The sequence below is a fragment of the Schistocerca americana genome, chromosome X (genome assembly GCF_021461395.2).
Source record: "Schistocerca americana isolate TAMUIC-IGC-003095 chromosome X, iqSchAmer2.1, whole genome shotgun sequence".
NCBI classification, from domain to species: domain Eukaryota; kingdom Metazoa; phylum Arthropoda; class Insecta; order Orthoptera; family Acrididae; genus Schistocerca; species Schistocerca americana.
In genome coordinates, this window is record NC_060130.1 from 184,659,975 (window position 1) to 184,682,763 (window position 22,789).

General features: G+C 41.6%; 1 protein-coding gene across 5 annotated transcripts in view; it reads right to left on the reverse strand.

Moving 5' to 3' along the window:
• Positions 1–2,167: 2,167 nt before the first annotated feature.
• LOC124555728 (ATP-binding cassette sub-family B member 6) overlaps positions 2,168–22,789 on the reverse strand; it is a 144,974-nt gene continuing 124,352 nt past the window's right edge. For all 5 annotated transcript variants that reach the window (XM_047129748.1, XM_047129745.1, XM_047129747.1 and 2 more), the window contains exons 13-14: positions 3,080–3,342; positions 2,168–2,889 (exon numbers count right to left, since the gene is read on the reverse strand). In XM_047129748.1, the coding sequence (XP_046985704.1) occupies positions 2,775–2,889; positions 3,080–3,342 (378 nt within the window). In that variant the 3' untranslated portion in view covers positions 2,168–2,774. The remainder of the gene's footprint in view (positions 2,890–3,079; positions 3,343–22,789) is intronic.

The following is a 22,789-nucleotide window of genomic DNA, read 5'->3' on the forward strand; positions in this document are numbered from 1 at the left end:
GAGAGGGTGACAGTCATTATGTTAGCATAATTGATTGCCCTATCAGCAGGGTTCATATTTCTTCCATACCCCAGTATATAACAGTCAATAGATTTGTATTCCTGGATCTTCTGTTCTTTTTTGAAAACTGGGTAAACTGGCTAATGTGGAGGATGATGGTCCAAGCAGTTGACACAAAAGTGGGTGTTCACAATGATTATATGCGCGATCATCCACAGCTGCTGCATTTTGGGTCTGCCATACAGCGAGGTGACATATGCCCAAAGCGTCAACATCTGAAGCACTGCGTAGGAGGTGGGACATATGATTTCACTTCACATCTGTAAACCATGTCCTTCAACATCTCCGGAAGGCCATTTCATTCAAAGGCTAAGATACGAGTGCCTGTGTCTGGAGAATTATTTTTGGGCACTGATTGTACACATCTCATTAAATGCCCACATCACCGCTGGAGATTAGTCCAAAGTGCCTGATCTGTTAGGTTAGGAGCGTACGATTTCTGCAACAGTTGGTTCCTAGGACCACGTTTGAAGTGTCGTATGGGGGCAATAGTCACAGGTATGTCACCTAGACGATCACATGCCACAAGAGCTGTAGATTGGGCAGGAAAAGGAAGTTTTAATTAGTAACAAACCATTTAACATTTTTCCCAGAGGCTCAAGTTGGCAAAATTTGTCTTTAGTATTTTCAACAAGTAGTAATTGTTTTGTTGGAGTAAAGGTGTCCAGACCAAGCATTGTGTGAAGTATTTCACTCTTAAGTGTCTTCCTTGTCCCTCTTCCCACTGTGCAGCCAGGGAAGGAAACATAGTATCTCTCTAAATTATAATATTTCCCATCTAAAGAGACTTCTAAGGTTTAACAGAAGAAAATTTAATTCACTTCATGTGTGAACCTTATGCCATGGTACTACCCACTCTCAACGGGATCTCTTCCCACGGGCAGCACCCAGCCACAGCAATGGCTACCTAGCCAGCAAACTGTTGCCTGCAATCCCCGAACCCAAGCCCTGATGGGCACATACTCCTTAGCCTGCGTGGGAAGTTTCAAGCTCAGGCACGAACAGTGTGAACCCAGCATGGTCAGGGGGCTACCACCCTGCAGGTGATACTTGATGACTCCCCCCTCCGCCACACAACAGAATGGCTACCATGCTGGGTTTTGGGTGTACTACCTTTGCAAGAAAGGAAGGGTGCAGAGCACAAGAGGTTGGTTGGTTGGTTGGGGAAGGAGACCAGACAGCGTGGTCATTGGTCTCATTGGATTAGGGAAGGATGGGGAAGAAGTTGGCCGTGCCCTTTCAGAGGAACCATCCCGGCATTTGCCTGGAATGATTTAGGGAAATCACGGAAAACCTAAATCAGGATGGCCGGACGCGGGATTGAACCGTCGCCCTCCCGAATGCGAGTCCAGTGTCTAACCACTGCGCCACCTCGCTCGGTCACGAGAGGTGAATATATAGGCCACACTGGGCTACCTTCCCTGAACTTCCATAAAATTTAGGAAAGGAGTAACAAGTCAAAACTAAAAAGGGGACAATGGCTGTAGAATGCTGAAAGGGAAGAAAATGAGTCTCCAAAGTCACAAACCAGGTCCAAGCACAATCGGTACGAAGAAGACCACCCAATGGAAAAGCAGAGAGGGTGGGGATGGGGGTGCGGGAGGACAAGGATAGTTGGAGGACAGACTTGCAGCATGGAAAGGGAAGTAGCTGGGGTCCCATGTTGGCCAAATCCATACTCACAGAAGAGATGTGAGCCCCGGGAGGTGAGCAAGTTTTTAGCTTTTTGTGTGTGCCTGTCAATGACTCAACGTTTGTGCTATTTGGTGAGTGGTCTCCTTTACTCCTAAATTATTTACATTCTACCACAACTTTCCTACTATATTTATAACACAAAATAATTAAGAGAAGGCCTCAGAGAGATGACCATGAATTTTAAAGTAAAGTTTAATTCATTTCTCTTCCAGCATTTATGCACTGAATTTGTGGCATACTATAAATACAGTATACACATGTCATTGTTGATTTATACCATCAGTAAAACATATTAAATTCACACTGGTTGACAAACAATGGTTATAAAAGTAATTTTAAATAGTACCTGGTTATCTCAAGTCTGTGTGTTGTATTTTTGTAGTTCATGTCCAGTTGAGCATAAAATATTGAGTAATATATGACTACATATTTATTATTTCTTTGTACAATAAGTTCACTTACTGCTAAAATATAGACGGATAACAGTCTTGACACAGTATGTATTAAAGCCCATTGAATGAATTATTTACAACATATTATACCAATAAAAACTGGTAATTTACAAATCACAGAAGTGGAATATCCTCAGCCGTATACAAATGTACTATGCTGAGAACTTGTATTTTTGTTAACAGAGGAGTTATGGCTATAATACACAAATATTTTGTTCAGGTTGCAGCTGTGTGTACATATGACATACTGTTTCTCTTGGCTACACGTCACAGTCATCAAGTGGAACACACCACTGATAAAGCAAGTCTAAACAGCTCATCCCAGAGTCCTTTCACTGTCTTTTTCACAAAACTACAACTACTGACTGAAAACAAGAAATACCTTATCACTTAGGTAACTGCACAAATATCACAGCCCTGTAGTGGTTTTTAGCTACCATTTCAAGTTTTCTGTAACTGACAATGTCACATGTTCTTGCAACCCACAAAAAATAGACCACTTTTAACTACTCAGTCCCAGCCATTGCTGCTGGATCTAGAATTATACGGATGAAATTACTTTCCACATTAAGAGGTTCCATTCAACACTGGAATTGAATCGCTCTGCCCTATATTCTCTTTTTTCAGTTGTTGGTCCCACATGTCTTTGTATACTCCATCGAAAGCCAGTAATTCTTCATGACTGGAATCAAAAACATAATTTTTAAATGGAAAGTTTTCTTACAATACTAGATTTGCTTAGCAGCATAATTATTAGTAAAGTACTATTTATATTAAGGGCTCTAAAAATATTTTAAGCAGATGCAATGGTTTGAATGTATAAAGAGGCCAGATTTCCCAATTAAGTTTCAGCTGTATCAATAAATGTTTACCTTCCTCTTTCAATTATTTCTCCATCTTTGAGCACCAGTATCTGATTGGCATGAATTATAGTAGACAGTCGATGAGCAACAATTAGAGTGGTTCTACTTGCACACACTCTTGAAAGTGCAGCTTGTATATTTCTCTCTGTCTGAGTGTCCAAAGCACTCGTTGCCTCATCCAGAAGAACTATGGGAGGTGATTTCAAGACTGTTCGAGCAATTGCAACCCTCTGCTTTTCTCCACCGCTCAGCTTCAGACCACGTTCACCAACCTAAACAAAAGAGAGAAAAAACATTTTTTCTAATATATGTCCATTGGACTAAGTTTAAGACTAAATATATAACACTTGTCCAAAAATTCCAAGACCGATTTTATTCCTGCCATATAGGCAACATCAGCACAGTAACTACAGCGGCAGTCTGAATTAACAACTGAGAACATTAGTTGTACATTAAACTAGTCAACTGTGAGCAGGCAGTGTTAAATAGTGAACATTGTCTCACAAATTGCAATGAAGCACCATCTTTAAATCAAGTGCTCAAGACATTCTCCAGAATGTTTTGAAGAAGAGAAAATGTGTGCAAAAAGTTTACCTAGCAAAACCAAATCTGGTGCATTTTGAAAACACACGTCTGAAAGTGAGAAGCTCACAATACTGCCACATCATGCAGTGCGTTCTAATTTATAGGAACGTGTCTCACCCCACATCATGTTATCAGCTTTCTTAGCTCTTTGAGTAGACTTCTGGGTCATCAAACCCAGTGCCACCATGGAGCTATGGTCTGAATCCTAATCAGGTTCCTTTTTTATTTTTTAGATGTCCATTCCCTAGTTCTCATCATTTACAAGCAGAACATAATTTTGTCACATGACAATAGCCTATCACGTGACAGACAGATCCATTAAACTGCCTGGATGTGTCTACTAATCACACAGAGCACAAACATAACTGGTCCTGCTCATGCATATACTGCATGGTACCCTCAGTGCCATCCCGATAAGAATGTTTTTCATCACCGGGGGCAACACATTTGGGAAAACAGTAATCTTCATCCACAAGTGACAGACAGAGGTCGTCCAAAAACAAGACGTACTATACAGAGGACACGATTCTTGAAACGATACAACAGTCATTTGGGGAAGTACCCATGGTATTGCAAGGCAGTTACAGATACCTCAAAGACTGATTGTTCAAGTATTGCGCGATGAAGAACTGCATCATTACACGTCAACACCAGCAGCCAAGAGACCACATTCGACAAGCACAGTTTTGTGAATGGCTTTTGCACCAAACAGAAGATAACAAACATTTCAGAAATAATTTTTTATGAATTGACAAATCTAGTTTCACTTGTGACGGTATTTTCCACCTCCACAAAAGCAATTATTGGACGGAACACAACCCACACATCATCCGTAAATGTAGCTTTCAGTCATGTTTTGGCATAAACCTGTGGGCTGGAATCATGGGAGGAATGCTTTTGAGCCCGTATCTATTGCCGGACAAGTTGAATGCATCCCTGTATCATGTGTTTTCTTGCAATAATTTGCCTGACACATTAGAAAACGTTCCTCCACTCTGTGTTCGGTAACAGCTATGGTTTCAACATGATGGTGCACCACCACACTTGGGAATGAATCTACATAACCCTTTAGATGAAGCATTTCCAAGAAAATGGATTGGATGTGGAGGTCCAATGTTATGGCCTCCATGTTCCCCAGGTCGTAATCCACTAGATGTTTATTTGTGCGGACACATGAAGGAGCAAGCTTACAGTACTCCACCCACTGACGTAAGCGAACGGTGGATGCAGGTGTGTTACGTACAGTTCAGCGAAGTATGAGCCCGTGAGTGGAAAAGTGATCACAAATGCATGGTGATCACTTTGATCATCATCTCTAAAGTGAATGTGGCTCATATGTATACAGGGTGTTTCAAAAATGACCGGTATATTTGAAACGGCAATAAAAACTAAACGAGCAGCGATAGAAATACACCGTTTGTTGCAATATGCTTCGGACAACAGTACATTTTCAGGCAGACAAACTTTCGAAATTACAGTAGTTACAATTTTCAACAACAGATGGCGCTGCGGTCTGGGAAACTCTATAGTACGATATTTTCCACATATCCACCATGCGTAGCAATAATGTGGCGTAGTCTCTGAATGAAATTACCCGAAACCTTTGACAACGTGTCTGGCGGAATGGCTTCACATGCAGATGAGATGTACTGCTTCAGCTGTTCAATTGTTTCTGGATTCTGGCGGTACACCTGGTCTTTCAAGTGTCCCCGCAGAAAGAAGTCACAGGGGTTCATGTCTGGCGAATAGGGAGGCCAATCCACGCCGCCTCCTGTATGTTTCGGATAGCCCAAAGCAATCACATGATCATCGAAATATTCATTCATGAAATTAAAGACGTCGGCCATGCGATGTGGCCGGGCACCATCTTGCATAAACCACGAGGTGTTCGCAGTGTCGTCTAAGGCAGTTTGTACCGCCACAAATTCACGAAGAATGTCCAGATAGCGTGATGCAGTAATCGTTTCAGATCTGAAAAATGGGCCAATGATTCCTTTGGAAGAAATGGCGGCCCAGACCAGTACTTTTTGAGGATGCAGGGACGATGGGACTGGAACATGGGGCTTTTCGGTTCCCCATATGCGCCAGTTCTGTTTATTGACGAAGCCGTCCAGGTAAAAAAAGCTTCGTCAGTCAACCAAATGCTGCCCACATGCATATCGCCGTCATCAATCCTGTGCACTATATCGTTAGCAAATGTCTCTCGTGCAGCAATGGTAGCGGCGCTGAGGGGTTGCCGCGTTTGAATTTTGTAGGGATAGAGGTGTAAACTCTGGCGCATGAGACCATACGTGGACGTTGGCGTCATTTGGACCGCAGCTGCAACACGGCGAACGGAAACCCGAGGCCGCTGTTGGATCACCTGCTGCACTAGCTGTGCGTTGCCCTCTGTGGTTGCCGTACGCGGTCGCCCTACCTTTCCAGCACGTTCATCCGTCACGTTCCCAGTCCGTTGAAATTTTTCAAACAGATCCTTTATTGTATCGCTTTTCGGTCCTTTGGTTACATTAAACCTCCGTTGAAAACTTCGTCTTGTTGCAACAACACTGTGTTCTAGGCGGTGGAATTCCAACACCAGAAAAATCCTCTGTTCTAAGCAATAAACCATGTTGTCTACAGCACACTTGCACGTTGTGAACAGCACACGCTTACAGCAGAAAGACGACGTACAGAATGGCGCACCCACAGACTGCGTTGTCTTCTATATCTTTCACATCACTTGCAGCGCCATCTGTTGTTGAAAATTGTAACTACTGTAATTTCAAAAGTTTGTCTGCCTGAAAATGTACTGTTGTCCCAAGCATATTGCAACAAACGGCGTATTTCTATCGCTGCTCGTTTAGTTTTTATTGCCGTTTCAAATATACCGGTCATTTTTGAAACACCCTGTACATATTGGCTCTGAAGAGATATACCTGGACGTCAAACATAGGGAATGGAATTATTGTACATGGCATACTGTGCAATCTAGTGTAGCCTACCTATTGTGTTTTTTGTACCTCTTTGGATACAGACGATATTACTGTATTCACTGTTATTTTCTATTGCCTTTATTTTTGTCATGGTTGAAACAAAGTGGTCATTTATATCTGTAAGAATGTCATGTTATGTCGTGTGTGTGTGTGTGTGTGTGTGTGTGTGTGTGTGTGTGTGTGTGTTTCTGGAACTGGGATGAGAAATTGCATGCTGACCACCAAGTGCACTATTTTTTCTTCACCCTGTACAATCATTACCAGTGACATCCATGTAGCACTTGCTACAGGTACTGCACTGTCTAGGGCTCCCACAGCCACATTGCCCCCGCCCTTTTTTTTGGGGGGGGAAAATTTATAGTTAAAAGCTTTCGGTAGAAATTAATAAAAAATTTTAGGAATTAGAGCGTATTATCAAACTTTTGAAGAATATAATTGACATAGTTCTATTTTATTCAACCCACATTTTACATTTTAAAACTTTGGAATAAGGTTTTTATCTATGTCTATGGTTCCACTACGGTTTGCTGTGCATTATTATGAGCTTGTGCCACGCTATTCTAGGCATGGGCACCCACAAAACTTTATCCAAAGAAGGGGAGCATTAAGATTTTAAACTTTTCATATTTTTGTACAGGGTCACTCATCTAAAATGTGTACCCTTTTTATTTTGTGAGCAGTTCAATATATCAAAATTAATTTTTTGAGGAATTATTATAGGCAGAGGAGCACATAATCCTGTTTAACTGTTAATCTTCATAAGACGTGTACCAACCAATAAATTCAAGATGGTAAAAAACACAATAACTCAATGATATAATTTTTAAATGGCATGTGAAAGCTCCTGAAAAGGTAAGTACAGTGATGTAAAACTTGTTAATGCTGGCATTTAAATTTACTGCAAAAGTGAAAAGTGCTGACGTTGAAATGCTAGGCTGTCTAAATAGACAACTGCACTGTTAACTCTGCCAAGTATGTTCTCGTGCCAGGCTCTGTCATTACACGCATCGAGAAGACACGGCTAAGGTACAACATATTTCCTCTCTGCCTTACTTCTCAAACCAGACGCAGAGTAAGCTTTTGTTGTTGTAAATGGTATTATATGCTAATTTACAGCACATCAAAAAGGTATTAGGAAAAGTATTTCAAATGTCTGCACATATATTTAAGTGAACAGCTTTTGTGGGAATGAGTAAACAGTCGACAGGCTCAATACTGTGGTGGTGCTTCACACAAGACACACACCTGGTGACATTTACACTGCAGTTGTTAAGTCTGATCAACTTGCTTTTCACTTTAAGCAAATTTCTCAAATAAAGGAAACATTTCAATATCAAAATTGACAAATATTTATCACTGTACTCATCATTTCGAGACCATTTGAATGCCATTAAGAAAAGTATGCTTTTTCATTTAAAAAAAAAACCACACTCCCTCAGTTCATACAAGAGTTAAAGAGTGTTACCCTCCAACAGGAGATATACAACTTATATGTCAAATGAGTGATAGTTATCCATTAATATTTATAGTAGATAGATTACTACATATGTAAGATGTACACATGGAAGTTATGTGCCAAGAGTGGTTTGCACTGATATGTGAATGAAGTTTATAAGAGTCAAACACGATGGACCATTTTATTGTCTTGAATAATGTCCCTTATATTTCACTGATAATGGTTAAAGAATCCAAGTAAACAGCATCTGTTAGTGCTTAAATTCATTATATAAAAAGTATAAAAAATGTGAGTACAAATGACAGAATATGGGCCCCACAGTACGTCTGTGCTGCAGGACCTGCACAAGCATAAACAGGTCCTTATTTCTCCCAGCTGTTTAAACTATGCTTTTCACTAATTTAAAAGCAACAATTACACAATATAAGATGGTAAACACTCCATCAATAATGAACACAAATTTTAACACAGACAAAATTAATCTCTCATATTTTATGTTAACAGAAACGAGTTTGTTCAAGTCATAGTGAAAACCTCTTTGTACAGAATAGAAATGGCATTTATACCAATGACATTTTGTTTTTGGTATGTTGGTACATGTGCAATAATTCAAGTTAAATATCAACTTGATCTACTTTCTGAAGTAGGCTAATGGTTTGTGTGTGTTTGAATGAAATGGCTCAGCTCAAATACTGTGACCAAGCTTCATTCTAGACAGTTAAGAAACAGGTGGTTAAATTTAAATACTTTACTAATGTAAATAATACTTTACTAAATACGACACTGATCGATGTATTTTCACAAATTTACAAAACATGAGGGTGGTCAATAGCTGTAAGTAGAACTACTTTGAACGCAAGCTAAGTGGATTTTGTATATTCAGACTGCCGAAAACCCCACTAACTGCTGACAAGCATATGAAGTGTGCTTGACTTCTGCCAGTGCACCAATTCTTCTTAGAAGAGGAAGTGCCAAGTACTATCACTAAGCTACTATTTTTAAAACTATTAACACAAGAAAGTTTTTGTGTAGAAAAGTGCGAAGAGAGCCACACGAATGAATTTAAAATATTACACAAGTAATTCTCTTGATGAACATAATGCCTCCGGCTGCTTACATTGCAGTTGGTTTGGAGGATGTTACACAGAAGTAATTTCTTGTAATTACCTAACATAGTTGGCATGGCATCTGTAAACTTGAATGCTGTAGATTTTTTTATTGAAATCTTTATTAACCAAGACCACAATCTACTATCTTCAACCGCCTAACTGGTCATCTTCATATCAAGATATCACACACGATGTCTACATCAAGAGAACAGGTATGACACTGTCATTTCAGTGTTTCCTTAATGACTTCCAACACTTAAATGATTGTTGTATCTATTCTCTTGACTTACTGATAGAGGGGTGCAGGCTGTTATGGTATCTATTCTCTTGATGTAGGCCACTGCATGTTTGTATCCTGTTCTGAAGATGACCATTTAAGTGGCTGAAACTAGTAATCACAGTTTTCTATACTGCGGTCTTGGTAAATAAAGTTTTGAATTAAAAATCTACAGCATGGAAGTAATTTCATTTGTTTCTAGCTCTGTCCCATGTACTGCCCGATGGTGAGCTGCGTTTTCACCATATTTCCCTTTTGCTGACCACTGCTGCTGTACTCCCTGCATTATCAAAAATCATTTACTTACTTCCACATTGAGTACCATTTAGTAACTGATCAAGTGGTTTACACTTTACACAGGTAGATTATGAAGAAATTTCCCATAACTGAATTTTATTAGAGCTCATTTTAATTACATATAATTAACTAATATGAATATAATATACCAACATGGTGTGAAAAAGAAAAGTTGAAAATGCACAGATAAGTTGTTCTTCATTATCAACATATCTAAATGAACCAACAGAAAAGGAAGACTTATGGATCAGCATTATTACATCAACAGGTAAGGATTATTTTAACTTATGCTGCTACCCTGTTACCATTAAACAAGAAGAAAACAACAATGGTCTCTTATCACAATAAACACAGTTTTCCAACATCAGTTCACTTCCATACACTTTAATTGCTTATGTTAATCTGAGGTAAAAATGAAAGCAAGCTTCCCTATCACTTGTGGTACTCCTTGTTAAAAAAAAAAATCTAGTACGATACTTCAAATACTCTGTAGTTTGTGCGTTACACAGTACAATAACTGTAAATTATTCTCATGAAACAAGTGTGGTTAACAGAGGAACACCCATCATATTTTTAACATGAATTAACATGTAAATGTTCCCTAAAAACATACGGTGTTGGTAGTATGAGATGGAGATGCGTGCAGGGCTGATGGCCACAGAGGAGTTCTGCCGGACTCTTCTCCCTGGTTAGTGTCAAGCAGTAGAAACTTAAAAGGTGTTACGTCATTCATAGGAGTGTCTGCAACATATTTTTTCACCTGCAGTACACATTGAGGACAATCAGCCACGTAGCATCCAGGAAGAGACTCACTAAGCCGAAACAAATGCACTCCCACAAGTGTGAGGGCTTCACCCAGGCTCAGAACATTAGATGGTGATCTGTTTGTTGATGTTCACACTGATGACAGTTGTGGACAAGATGTTTGACCTGCCAGTCTATGCCTAGCCAGTACACATGGCACTGGGTGAGCAGTTTAGTTTCCGAGACACCCTAATGACCTTGGTGCCAGAGCCTTAAGATAGTCAGGCACAGAGGTTCTGCCAGGGCTAATGGCACAGCCTGTTGATCTGTGATTGATAGGATAACTCTGTCCACTAGGGTAAGCCAGGCTGGAGTCCCATCTGAGAATTCAGTCTGACCAGCCCTTTTGTACGTCTTGCTGTACCTGTACTTGGCCATGGCTGCAGCCACATGGGGCCTCATGACAGGAAAAATATCCACTGCCTGTTGAGCCTCTTCGTCAAACTGGAAGCACAAGATCTCGTCTCGGTCGAACTCCACGATGGGGCCCACTGGGAGACAGAACAGGGTGTTTGCAATGGCGTGTTGAGCGGTACTCCGGAAGTGAATTTTGTAATTGTACCTGGTGAGAAAGACTGTCCAGTGCTGGAGTCTGTGGGCAATCCTCTCGGGTAGCTGTGCTGCAGGACTGAAGAGGGTGATCAGTAGCTTATGATCCGTAGTGACATGAAACTTCATTCTCTCTATGAATACATGAACTCCTTCAGTGTAAAGATCACCACAAGGGCCACTTTTTCAATTTGTGAATACCTCTTCTGAGCAGCTATGAGCATCTTCAATGCAAATGCGATCAAATGTTTGAAGTCATCCATGTCTACGTGTCAGGATGGCCCCTAGGCCCCGTTCAGAGGCATCTGCAGCTGCTGCTAGTGGCTGTTTTCAGACACACACACACACACACACACACACACACACACACACACACACGATGGTCCATTAATCATGACCGGGCCAAGTATCTCACGAAATAAGCATTAAACGAAAAAACTACAAAGAACAAAACTTGTCAAGCTTGAAGGGGGGAAACCAGATGGCACTATGGTTGGCCCGCTAGATGGCACTGCCATAGGTCAAACGGATATCTTCCTTCAAAATATTATGGTGGTTACCTCACTTGAATGCCAGCTCGCACAAAGATCTTTGTATGAACAATTTCTTATCCTAATTTACTTTGAAAATTTACCTATATGTAGTCAAAAGGATACAAGAAGCAAAGAAAATTACAGCAATTAACAGCAGATTTAAGTAACACAAAAAATTTTAATTTTTTAAAATAACGACTCATTTTGATATCAGTGTTGCAAAGGATAGAATCCATCTGCATGATCAAAATTAATTATACTAGTATGTGTTGTGTTTTTATTGATTTAATCACACACTGAATACATATTTTTCTTGCATATTTGTTGAGCTGTGATGCTGGACAATGAATAGCATGGTAACTGAACAGTGAATTACAAGGCACTGCCAAGAAAAAACCACTACAAATAGCACAAAAAATTTCTCTTTGTGGATGACAAAAGTATCATTGTGAAAGACATGGAACATAATTTAAATAATGACGTAGCTAATAGTGTAATCAGTAATATCAGCATGTGGTTTTCAGAGAACAGATTACAACTTACATGTAACAAAAAGCAATGTATGGTGTTTCTCACATGGTACTCTCATAATAGTGAAACTTTTTTGTCTGAAAGTGAAGTCAACCACTTTCAATTTTTAGGACTGGAGGAGACGGAAGGCTACAGTGCTTACCATCACATTATTATCTTGTACAGTATTATATTTAAGGGCAACTCCGTACATTCACTGAGAATATTTTCAGCCCAGAAATGGGTAGTCAGCTTGATCTGCAATGTCTGTCTGTGAACTTCACCTAGGCCTTTGTACAGGTGTCTCACAATTCTAACATATATAATCCTCCATAGGATTTCTTGTTGACAATATTAACTCATTTAGAAGAAACTGCAACATTCATTTAGTGAGCACATCATAACACTTTCTTAAGCACCATACCGAAAAGTGTGCACAATTCAGCAGGTTTCATTTTTCAACCGGTGTCCAACAGAACTGAAAACAAATTGAATGATAAACACGAAATATTCAAATCTGAGTTGAAAGGTTTCCTTGTGACAAAATCCTCTTGTTTTGTTAAGGAGTTCCTTGCAGTAGTTTGTAACTTTTCTTGGTGATGTGTTATTTATTTGCATGTCCTGTTTCTTCATATTTTATTAATTTTTTACTTCTTTGTTTATAAATTTTCTAATCAGCATCTGTAAACTATGTAATGACTCATTTCATGACCAAGTAGCTTTAGCTCCTACAGTTCCACAGAACTTAATACATAAATAAATAAATAAATAAAAATGGACGTTTGTATGAGGAAAAACCACAAGTGCCTAAGCCACATACAGTCTCTCACCTCCTACGAGAGATTGGCAGAAGTGAAGCTGTGAGGATGGGGCGCGAGTTGTGCTTGGGCAGCTCAAATGGTAGAGCAACTGCCCGCAAAAGGCAAAGGTACCGAGTTCGAGTCTCAGTCAGACACACAGTTTTAATCTGCCAGGAAGTTTCAACCCCATACATATTCTGCAAACTACCGCATAGCATGTGGCGGAGGGTACCCTGTACTTCTACTAGCCATTTCCTTTCCTAAGCAAGGGAAAAACAACTATCTCTATGCCTGTGTATGAGCCCTAATATTTCAAATCTTACCTTTGTGGTCCTTACATGAAACACTTGTTGGTGGCAGTAGAATAGTTCTGCAGTCAGCCTCAAGTGCTGCTTCTCTAAATTTTCTGAATAGTGCTCCTCGAAAATAATGTCGCCTTCCCTCCAGTGATTCCCACTTCAGTGCCTGAAGCATCTCTGTAATACTTCTGTGTTGTTCCCAACTCTGTCTCTGATTTTCTTCAATGTCTTTCTTTAATCTGACCTGGTGTAGTAACAGTACCCAACAAAGGGTTACACTAGTTGAAAGACGAATCACACTTTCCGAAAATTCTCCCGATAAACAGAAGTCTACCACTTGCCTTCCTCACTTCAATCCTTACATGCTCATTCCATTTCATATTGCTTTGCAATGTTACGCCTAGGTTTTTAATTGATGTGACTGTGACAAGCACCACATTACTAACGCCGTAGTTAAAACATTACAGGTTTGTTTTTCTGACTCATCTGCAAACTTACATTTTTCTACACTTTGAGCTAACTGCCATTCATCACACCAGCTAGAAATTTTGTCCAAGTCCTCTTGTACTCTCCTACAGTCACCCAACAATGACACCTTCTCATACACCACAGCATCATCAGCAACCAGCTGCAGACTGCTACTTACCTTGCTGCCAGATCATTGATGCATATAGAAAATAACAATAGTCCAATCACACTTTCCTGGCACATTCCTGACGACATCTTTTGTCTCTAATGAATACTTGCCATCAAGAACAACAGTCTGGGTTCTGTTACTTAAGAAGTCTTCGAGCCACCCACATATCTGAGAACCTATTCCATATGCTTGTACTTTCGTCAACAGTCAGAAGTGTGGCACCACACCAAATGATATACAGAAAGCTAGGAATATGGAATCCATCTGTTGCTTTTCATCCACAGTTTTCAGGATATCATGCGAGAGAAGGGCAAGCCGAGTGTCGTACAAGTGATGCTTTCCAAAACCATGGTGGTCTGTGGACATAACCTTTTCCCTCTCAAGGAAATTATATTCAAACTGAGAATATGTCCAAGAACCCTGCAACAAACCGATGTCATGGACACTGGTCTGTAATTTTGCGAGTCTGTTGTTTCACCCTTGTTCAATATGAGTCGACTGCAGTTTTCTCCAGTTGCTTGTGACTTTGCACTGGGAGAGATATTCATGATAAATGTGGGATAATAAGGGGCCAATGCTGCAGACTACTATTTCTAAAACCAAACTGGAATTCCATAGGGACTTTTTTGCTTTCAACTCTTTCAGTTGTTTATCTACACCAGGGATGCTTATTACTACGTCCTCCACAGGGGAATCTGTGCGATGGTCAAACAACAAAAAGTTCGTATGATTCTCCCGCATGATTTCTTAAACGTGAATTTTAAAACTCCAGCTTTACTTTCTTCCACTGCAATACCAGACTGATCAAAGAGTGACTGGATAGAAGACTTAGACCCACTTAGTGATAATAAGTGGGACCAAAATTTTCTCGGGTTCTTGGCAAGATCTTTTGCTAACGTGTATGGTGGTGGGAGTTTTAAGTTTCACACATCTATCTTTTTACAGAGCCACTAATTTCTACTAACATTTTCCTGTGGTCATTTGCAAATTCTCTTTTGAACCGAGAATGCAACAGCCTTTTGCTTCCTTAGCATTTTTTTAATTTCATTGTTAAGCCACGGTAGGTCTTTTCTGCCCTTAATCCACTTCCTTGGCCCATACTTCTCTAGAGTATGATTTACAATGTGTTTAAATGTTGCCCATAATTCCTCTATGTCCATTGGACTGGAGGTAAATGATGTCAATTCAGTGTCTAACAAGGGGAGGCCGCCAATTGTGAAATTCAGATTCGATTCATACTGCGCATAATAAAAGCTCATGGCCAGAGGTGTAATGTGGCAAAGCACCAAGATGCACTTCTCAGCCGTTGTCGAGAAAATCGACAGTTAAAAGAAACCTTTGCAGTGAAATACTCTCTACGATTAACAATTTTCTACAGCGTCGTGGCGCAGCGGTAAGCTGCTCGGGTTCGTAATCTGAAGGTCGCCGGATTGAATCTCGTGCCATGCAACATTTTTTTATTATTAGTTTTTTGTAATTCAACGAATTGCTTATGCATGTTGGTGAAGGCGGATCGCTCTCCAATTGTACGGCCTCCATTTTTCCGTTTAACAGGGTGTACCAAAGTTCTCACGTCCGCACTGATTTTCGACGATGTTATAAGTTGCGCTAGGGACCGCATCTACCTTCTTTCGAAGTTAGCAGGCAACTATGCTGTTATGCGGCTGCTCGTTTCGGCCCATTCAACATTTGTCCTTCAAGTGTAATGAGCGAGTAACGGAGTTTATATTTCATACCTGCCACAGCAAATTTGTGTTCGTGGGGTTTCTATTCTAATTCGAACGTTTGACTTACACTATACGTATTCGTTTCGGAATATCGTTTCTACGTCTTCCGTTAACTATATGTGGTTAACATTATGAAGACAATTAATAAAACTTGTGAAATACAACTTTGTTTGCGGAAAACATAATGATGTTCGAAGTCGCCAGTTTTTCTTCCACGACAAACGACTTTCAACAACTTATTATATGCATAATTGTTGCAACTGATTGCCAGGAATTTATATATATATATATATATATATATATATATATATATATATATATATATAGACACACACACACACACACACACACACACACACACACACACACATTTGAATTACAAAAAACAAATACTAAAAAACAAAAAGGTTGCATGGTGCGAGATTCGATTCGGCTACCTTCGGATTACGAACCCAAGCGCTTACCGCTATGCCACAACACTGTAGGAAATAATAAATCTTAGAGAGTATTTCACCGCAACGGTTTCTTTTAACTGTCGATTTTCTCGCCAACGGCTGAGACGTGCATCTTGGTGCTTTGCCACATTACACCTCTGGCCATGAGCTTTTATTATGCGCAGTATGAATTGAATCTGAATTTCACAATTGGCGGTCTCCCCTTGTAAGTGGAATGCTAACAACTGTCTCTCTGCTCTTTCCAGCACGAATATTCTCCTAGCCTTCTTGACTGATTTATTAACTTTAGTAACCAAAGATGCTATGACAACATCATAGTCACTAATCAGTGTCCCTATACTGAAGCCATCCATTAGGTCAGGCCTGCATATACACTATGTGATCAAAAGTATCTGGACACCTGGCTGAAAATGACCGACAAGTTTGTGGCGTCCTCCATTGGTAATGCTGGAATTCAAGATGGTGTTGGCATACTGTTAGCCTTGATGACAGCTTCCACTCTCGCAGGCATACGTTCAATCAGGTGCTGGAAGGTTTCATTCTTCACGAAGTGCTGCACTGAGGAGAGGTATCTATGTTGGTCGGTGAGGCCTGGCACAAAGTCAGTGTTCCAAAAAATCCAAAAGGTGTTCTATAGGATTCAGGTAAGGACTCTGTGCAGGGCAGTCCATTACAGGGATGATGTTGTTGTTGTTTAACCGTTCCACAACAGGCTGTGCATAATGAACAGGTGCTCGATCATGTTAAAAGATGCTATCGCCATCCCCAAATTGCTCTTCAACAGTGGGAAGCAAGAAGGTGCTTAAATCATCAATGTAGGCTTGTGCTGGAACAGTGCCATGCAAAACAACAAGGGGTGTAAGCCCCCTCCACGAGGAACAGGACCACACAATAACACCACCACCTCCTCCAAATTTTACTGTTGGCACTACACACACCGGCAGATTATGCTCACCGGGCATTCGCCATACCCACATCCTGCCATAGGATCGCCGTATCGTGTACCATGATTCGTCACTCCACGCAACGTTTTTCCATTGCTGAATCATCCAATGTTTATGCTCCTTACACCAAGCGAGGTGTCGTTTGGCATTTACCAGCGTGTTGTGTACCTCAAGAGCAGCCGCTCAACCATGAAATCCAAGTTTTCTCACCTCCCGCCTAACTGTCATAGTACTTGCAGTGGATCCTGATGCAGTTTGCAATTATTGTGTGATGGTCTGGATAGATGTCTGCCTATTACACATTACGACCCTCTTTTACAGTCGGCGGTCTCTGTCAGTTAACAGACGAGGTCGTCCGGCATGCTTTTGTGCTGTACATGTCCCTTCACATTTCCACTTCACTATCATATCAGAAAGAGTGGACCTAGGAATGTTTAGGAATGTGGAAATCCTGCATACAGATGTATGACACAAGTGACACCCAATCACCTGACCACGTTCGAAGTCCATGAGTTCTGCAGAGTGCCCCATTCTGCTTTCTCATGATGTCTAGTGACTACTGAGGTTGCTGATATGGAGTACCTAGCAGTAGGTGGCACTAAAATGCACCTAATATGAAAAACTTATGTTTTTGGGGGTGTCTGTATACCTTTGATCTCACAGTCTAGCTATAATGTCTACAATATTTCCAATGTGTATGGGGTGAAAAACTAGCTGCTCAAGACAGTTTTCAGAAGACATGCTAAAAAAAACTTTGCAAGATCGTCTGTACTGCTGATGATACATTTGTGAAGTATTTGTATTTGACAGTGTCTGTATAGTTCAATGCCATGTTCCTTCAGACATATATTCATGCATCGAGATGTGCTCGGATAGCCGAAGTGGTTAGGGTGACCGCTTGCAACAATCAGGAAACCTGGGTTTGAGTCCCAGTCTGGCAAAAATTTTCATGTTTCTAGTAAATTGTAAAGCTGTTGTGGTGTCATACTTGCAATTTGTGAATATTTTTCTCAACTTAATACAACTACCCATCATCACAAAGAGTCTGTTCCTTCAGACATGCATGTATGTATGTATGTCTGTCTGAAGGAACATTGCACTCAACTATACAGCCACTGCACTGATGTACTTCATGCCACAGCCAAAGCAACCTGGCCTGAAAAATAAAATAAGTCTCTCACCGTATTGGAATCACCTAATTGTGTGAGCATTATAGGAAGCAGACACTGGGACATATGGAAATTTCCTGGAGGTGTGCTTGAATAGCAGAAATGGTTAGACTCATGACAAGTGAGAAATCCAGATTCGAGTTCTGGTCCACACAAATTTGTTTCTAGTAAACCGTATAGTTGTTGTCAGACTGTGTTCACAGTTTGCAAATACATTTCATGATACTGCTGATGAAACTTTTCTACATAATTTTGATACAGGCAAGTATCAACAAAGCTCCGTGGTAACCTCAATCACCAATTCCCAAAAAAACTGAAGTAGTTGTTTCTGTTAGGAAAGTTACGGCCATATCATTGTTTTTATATTCACATAATGGTTTATCAGCATGTTGTACTGATGCACACATCAACAACTGACCAATAATACAGGGCTGCTCTGAAAACCTTGTAATTCCTTATCAGGCACAAAATACCATATATATCTGTAAATTGGGCTGGACACTGCATCATGATAATGCACAGCTGCATATTGCAAATGTTGTTAGTGAATATTGCGCAAAAATCAGTGTAAAATACATCCCTTAAGATCCCCACAATCTTGATTTAGATGCCTGTGACTTTTCTGTTCCCTAACCTGAAGAAACTGATCTGTGAGGCATTTTCTACCATCAGAAGCAGCAGTGAAGGCTGTGTCGGTGATTCTGATGGAGCTTTGAAAAAATTATTTCTATCATGTCTTTGCAGACAGGCAGAAACACTGGGACAAGTGTGTCACATCCAAAGGAGACTATTTTGAGAAGATTCATCTGAATTACGATGATGAATAAAGGTATTTCAGTACCCTACGCAGTTTCGGACATTCTGCTTCCCGCTACATTGACCCATACAGCGAGTTTCCATTCCCTCTTGCCAGGTTCTGTCTCTGGCTTGTTGTCAAGCCACTGCTGGCCCACCCAGGGTCTTGTACCAACAGTGTTATTTAGAGGTGTTGTAGTGACAAAGGATGTTCTTATGCATGTGACAGTTGTAATTTTTTTTCTGTTATAGTATTAGTTATGGACCAGCAATTCTGGCATTTCTGCAATGCTGACAGGAAAACTTGCGTCTACAGAATGAGCAGCAGTAGCTGCAGCAGCAACAGATGAAGGTTCTGTTAACCCAGGATACATAATTGCTTTGTACCCATACCATGCAGGTGGCGAGCCAAATGCTTGTTGTGCTATTTTCTTCCCTGCCCCTGATGTTTGCAGGTTTCGATGAGTCTACAGAAAGGTGGGAAAATTACCTACAACAGTTCATCCTGCACTGCCTGGTAAGGCATATCATTGATACGGTCAACAAAGCTGCCTTGTTATTGTCCAGCAGTGCAGGGTTGTAAGAAGAAGTGCAAAAGTTGAAGCCTTCCACTGAGCCCATGAAACTCTCCTTTGATGAACTTTTGTCGGTTACTTACACACTATTTCGGGCACCAAACCATGTGATGGCAGCATGGTTGATGCTTAATCTGCACTATAAGTGCTGCAGGCACTTGTATGCAACCTGGATTGCTGATATGCAGGGTCTCTCAATCAAGGGTCATTTTGAGTGTTCCAAATGTGTTACCTCATATACAGACTTGCTAATGCAGGGCTGGATTGTCCAGGTAGTACATAATCCTGAGATCCAAACTTAGGTCTTTATCTTGTCTGATCCCTTTTCAGCCAACATGGCCGAGACTGCCCAACGATTAGGTGGTGGTGGTGGTGCAATTAGGTGTGCATGACACACAGCATCATGGAGTTTCCCTGTCTGCCTTTCCTCCTGTCATATTACCATGTTTTGATGCCATGACAGTTCCACCATAGTGGTGTCATGGCTCTGCCTATCGCCTGCGTTGCACTCAGTAGATTCACATCAATTGCGGCATTGTAACTGCTGCCTGCAGTGTTTTGCAGGTCCTCAGCATCACTCTCCTTCCGCTCACTGGGAGAGCCAGCGGTCCTGCCCTAACTGTCTTTTGGTACTTGTTCAAAGAGATTTCATGCAGATGAAGGCCATATGTGAGATATGCCATCAGGAGGGCTATTCGGCACCTGTTTGTGACAGCTGGTGAACCATGTGTCGGTCATCAGACACACCTGTGTTTTCCATGGTCTCTGATGCTGTCTCCAATGCCCTACAAGTGATGCCCCAAAGTATTTTACTGATGCTCGTAGTGGATGGGTGACCAGCTGAATTTAAAGCACACATGAGAGTGATGGTCAGCTGCAATAATTCCCAGAGTTGCAATGACAGCTCCATCAAGTTGTGTCTTATTGTAATCAGTATATTCCTTGGGGGGGAGGGGCAATTCTCAGTCTCTGCACATTATAAGAATGCAGAATGGAAACTTAAATTGTTAGTGATCAATTCCTGCTGGCGCAATACCAGTTGTTTGAGAATACCTTGGCCTGGACAAAAAAAAATTTTGAGGCACACATTTCTCTCAAGCTGTTGGCTGTACCTAAATTTTGTCACCCCCAGCCATTCCTTTCTCCATGTGCAACAAGGTAAAGGTCAACTTGCAGAGTTGACACGATCGGCGCATGGTTTCTCTTATTTAATCAAGTCAGTGGGCCACCCCCTTTGGTGGTGATTCAGAAGCCCGGTGGTATTGTGTGCCTTTCAGGGAGGGGAGGGGATGGACACGACTTGTACAATGTGCACCCACAGTTGCCACTGAATGCAGATTCGTGGACTTTCTTGATACTCATGACCCCCTTTTGGTTTAACCAGTTTAATCGGTTGCCTTTTGGAACCTTGTCTGTGCCGGGAATTTATCAATGATATTTGAAGCAGTTGATGCAGGGCATTTTCTGTTGTATAAACTATCTTGATGACATTTGCGTTATGGGCTCTACATGAGATTAGCACTTGGATAAACTACATACAGATTTCCAATGTCTTCTAGAGAATGCCCTCCACTGAAAACTGTAAAAGTTCAGTTTTTTCTGCCAAATTGTGCATTTTTTGGGACATATGCTTAGCAAAAATGGCCTCATTCCTACCTACGGATGAACACACCAAAGCTTCTGCCAACCTGCCAGCACCTAAGAACCAGAAGGAGCGCCAGTATTTTTTGAGCAAGATTTCATATTATGCTAAGTGTCAAAGGGTCATCCCACCGGCATTGCGCCCTTGCATATTCAAGTTGCTGCGTGTCTTACACTGGGGTAAGACTCCTACAAAGGTGTTGGCATGGCATAATGTGCACACATTGGCAACTGATTGTGACACCGAACATCTGAGGCGAGCTTGCGGGACCTGTGCACAGAACCTGGCTGCGCCATAACACCAGGTTTCCCCATGGCCAGGTTTGGAGTACCATGGGGATAGGATGCACATTGATTTCATGGGTCCATTTTTGGGCAGCATGTGGTTGTTGTGGTCAATGTTTTGTCAAATTTCCCATGTGAAACCCAGCCATCCTCCACGTCAACAACTGCCACTGTCTGAAGGTTGTCAGTCATTTTTGGATCAGGGGACCCCCAGAGTCTTGTATCTGATAATGTGACACACGAGTTTGAAGACTTATTTTCACTATGATATTCAGATTCTGACTACTGTCCCATTTCACCCAGCTTCTAACTCAGAGCTGGAGCAGTTCATGCGTTTATTCAAGACAAATGAAGAAGTTTGTGCCTGCCTCTCTCTGCGACTATGCATTGTTGAGTTTTGTGGCAACATACTGGGTGACACAGGTCAATAACTGCAGTCCGGAGGAACTCTTTACATGAGCACCAGTTGTGGAGTTTCTTAGATTTGCTGCATGCTGAGTCACATGACCTGGACCACCAAGGCCCACTGTGTTTTCCTCCCAGGACTGCAGTTTAGGCTTGGTCTTTTGGACAGCAGGAGGGGTGGATGCCACGTCTCATCGTGGGTCATGATGTCAGGAGTAGCTAACCCATCATACTAATCAGTTGCGCTCACACCGTTCTGGGTCCTCACAGCCGTGGTCTTCCACCCAGCCGGCTGGAGGGGTTTGTTGCGATGCTGTTCTGGGTGCAGGCTCCCACCTACAGCGGTGCACTTCCTCATGCTCCCCCCCCCCCCCCCCTTTCATTTCACACCCTGGACTGCCTCCCCTTCGTCTGCCACCTTGGACCCCGGCACGTCTCATTCCCCATGGACTCTGGCACGACCTCCTCCTCCTCCTCCTCCTCCTCCTCCTCCTCCTCCTCCTCCTCCCTCTTCCCTCACCAGTGTGGCCTTATTTCTGCCACTGGTGGTGGACCTACTGTTGCTTGTGCCTCTGCACTCTTCTGTCCCTCTGGTAGAGCCAATGGTGTTGGTGATCTCCTTCTGGCACTCGCTCTGGTTTTGAACTGGAAGTCCTGGTCAAAGCCAGGCCACTTTCAGCTCTATGTAGCCTTTTCAGGGTGAAGGTATTTAGTATCCTCGCCAACAAATACCTTGCTGAAGGCAGAGGAGCTGGGAGGGTTATCGAGATTGGAATAATGTGGACAACTGCCATGGGGGAAAGGGAGAGGGAAGGACATGCAGCATGGTATGGGCATACCGACAGGCGTGTTTACCTGCCGGCAGCAATAAGCGAGGAAGGGTAGTTATAATGCT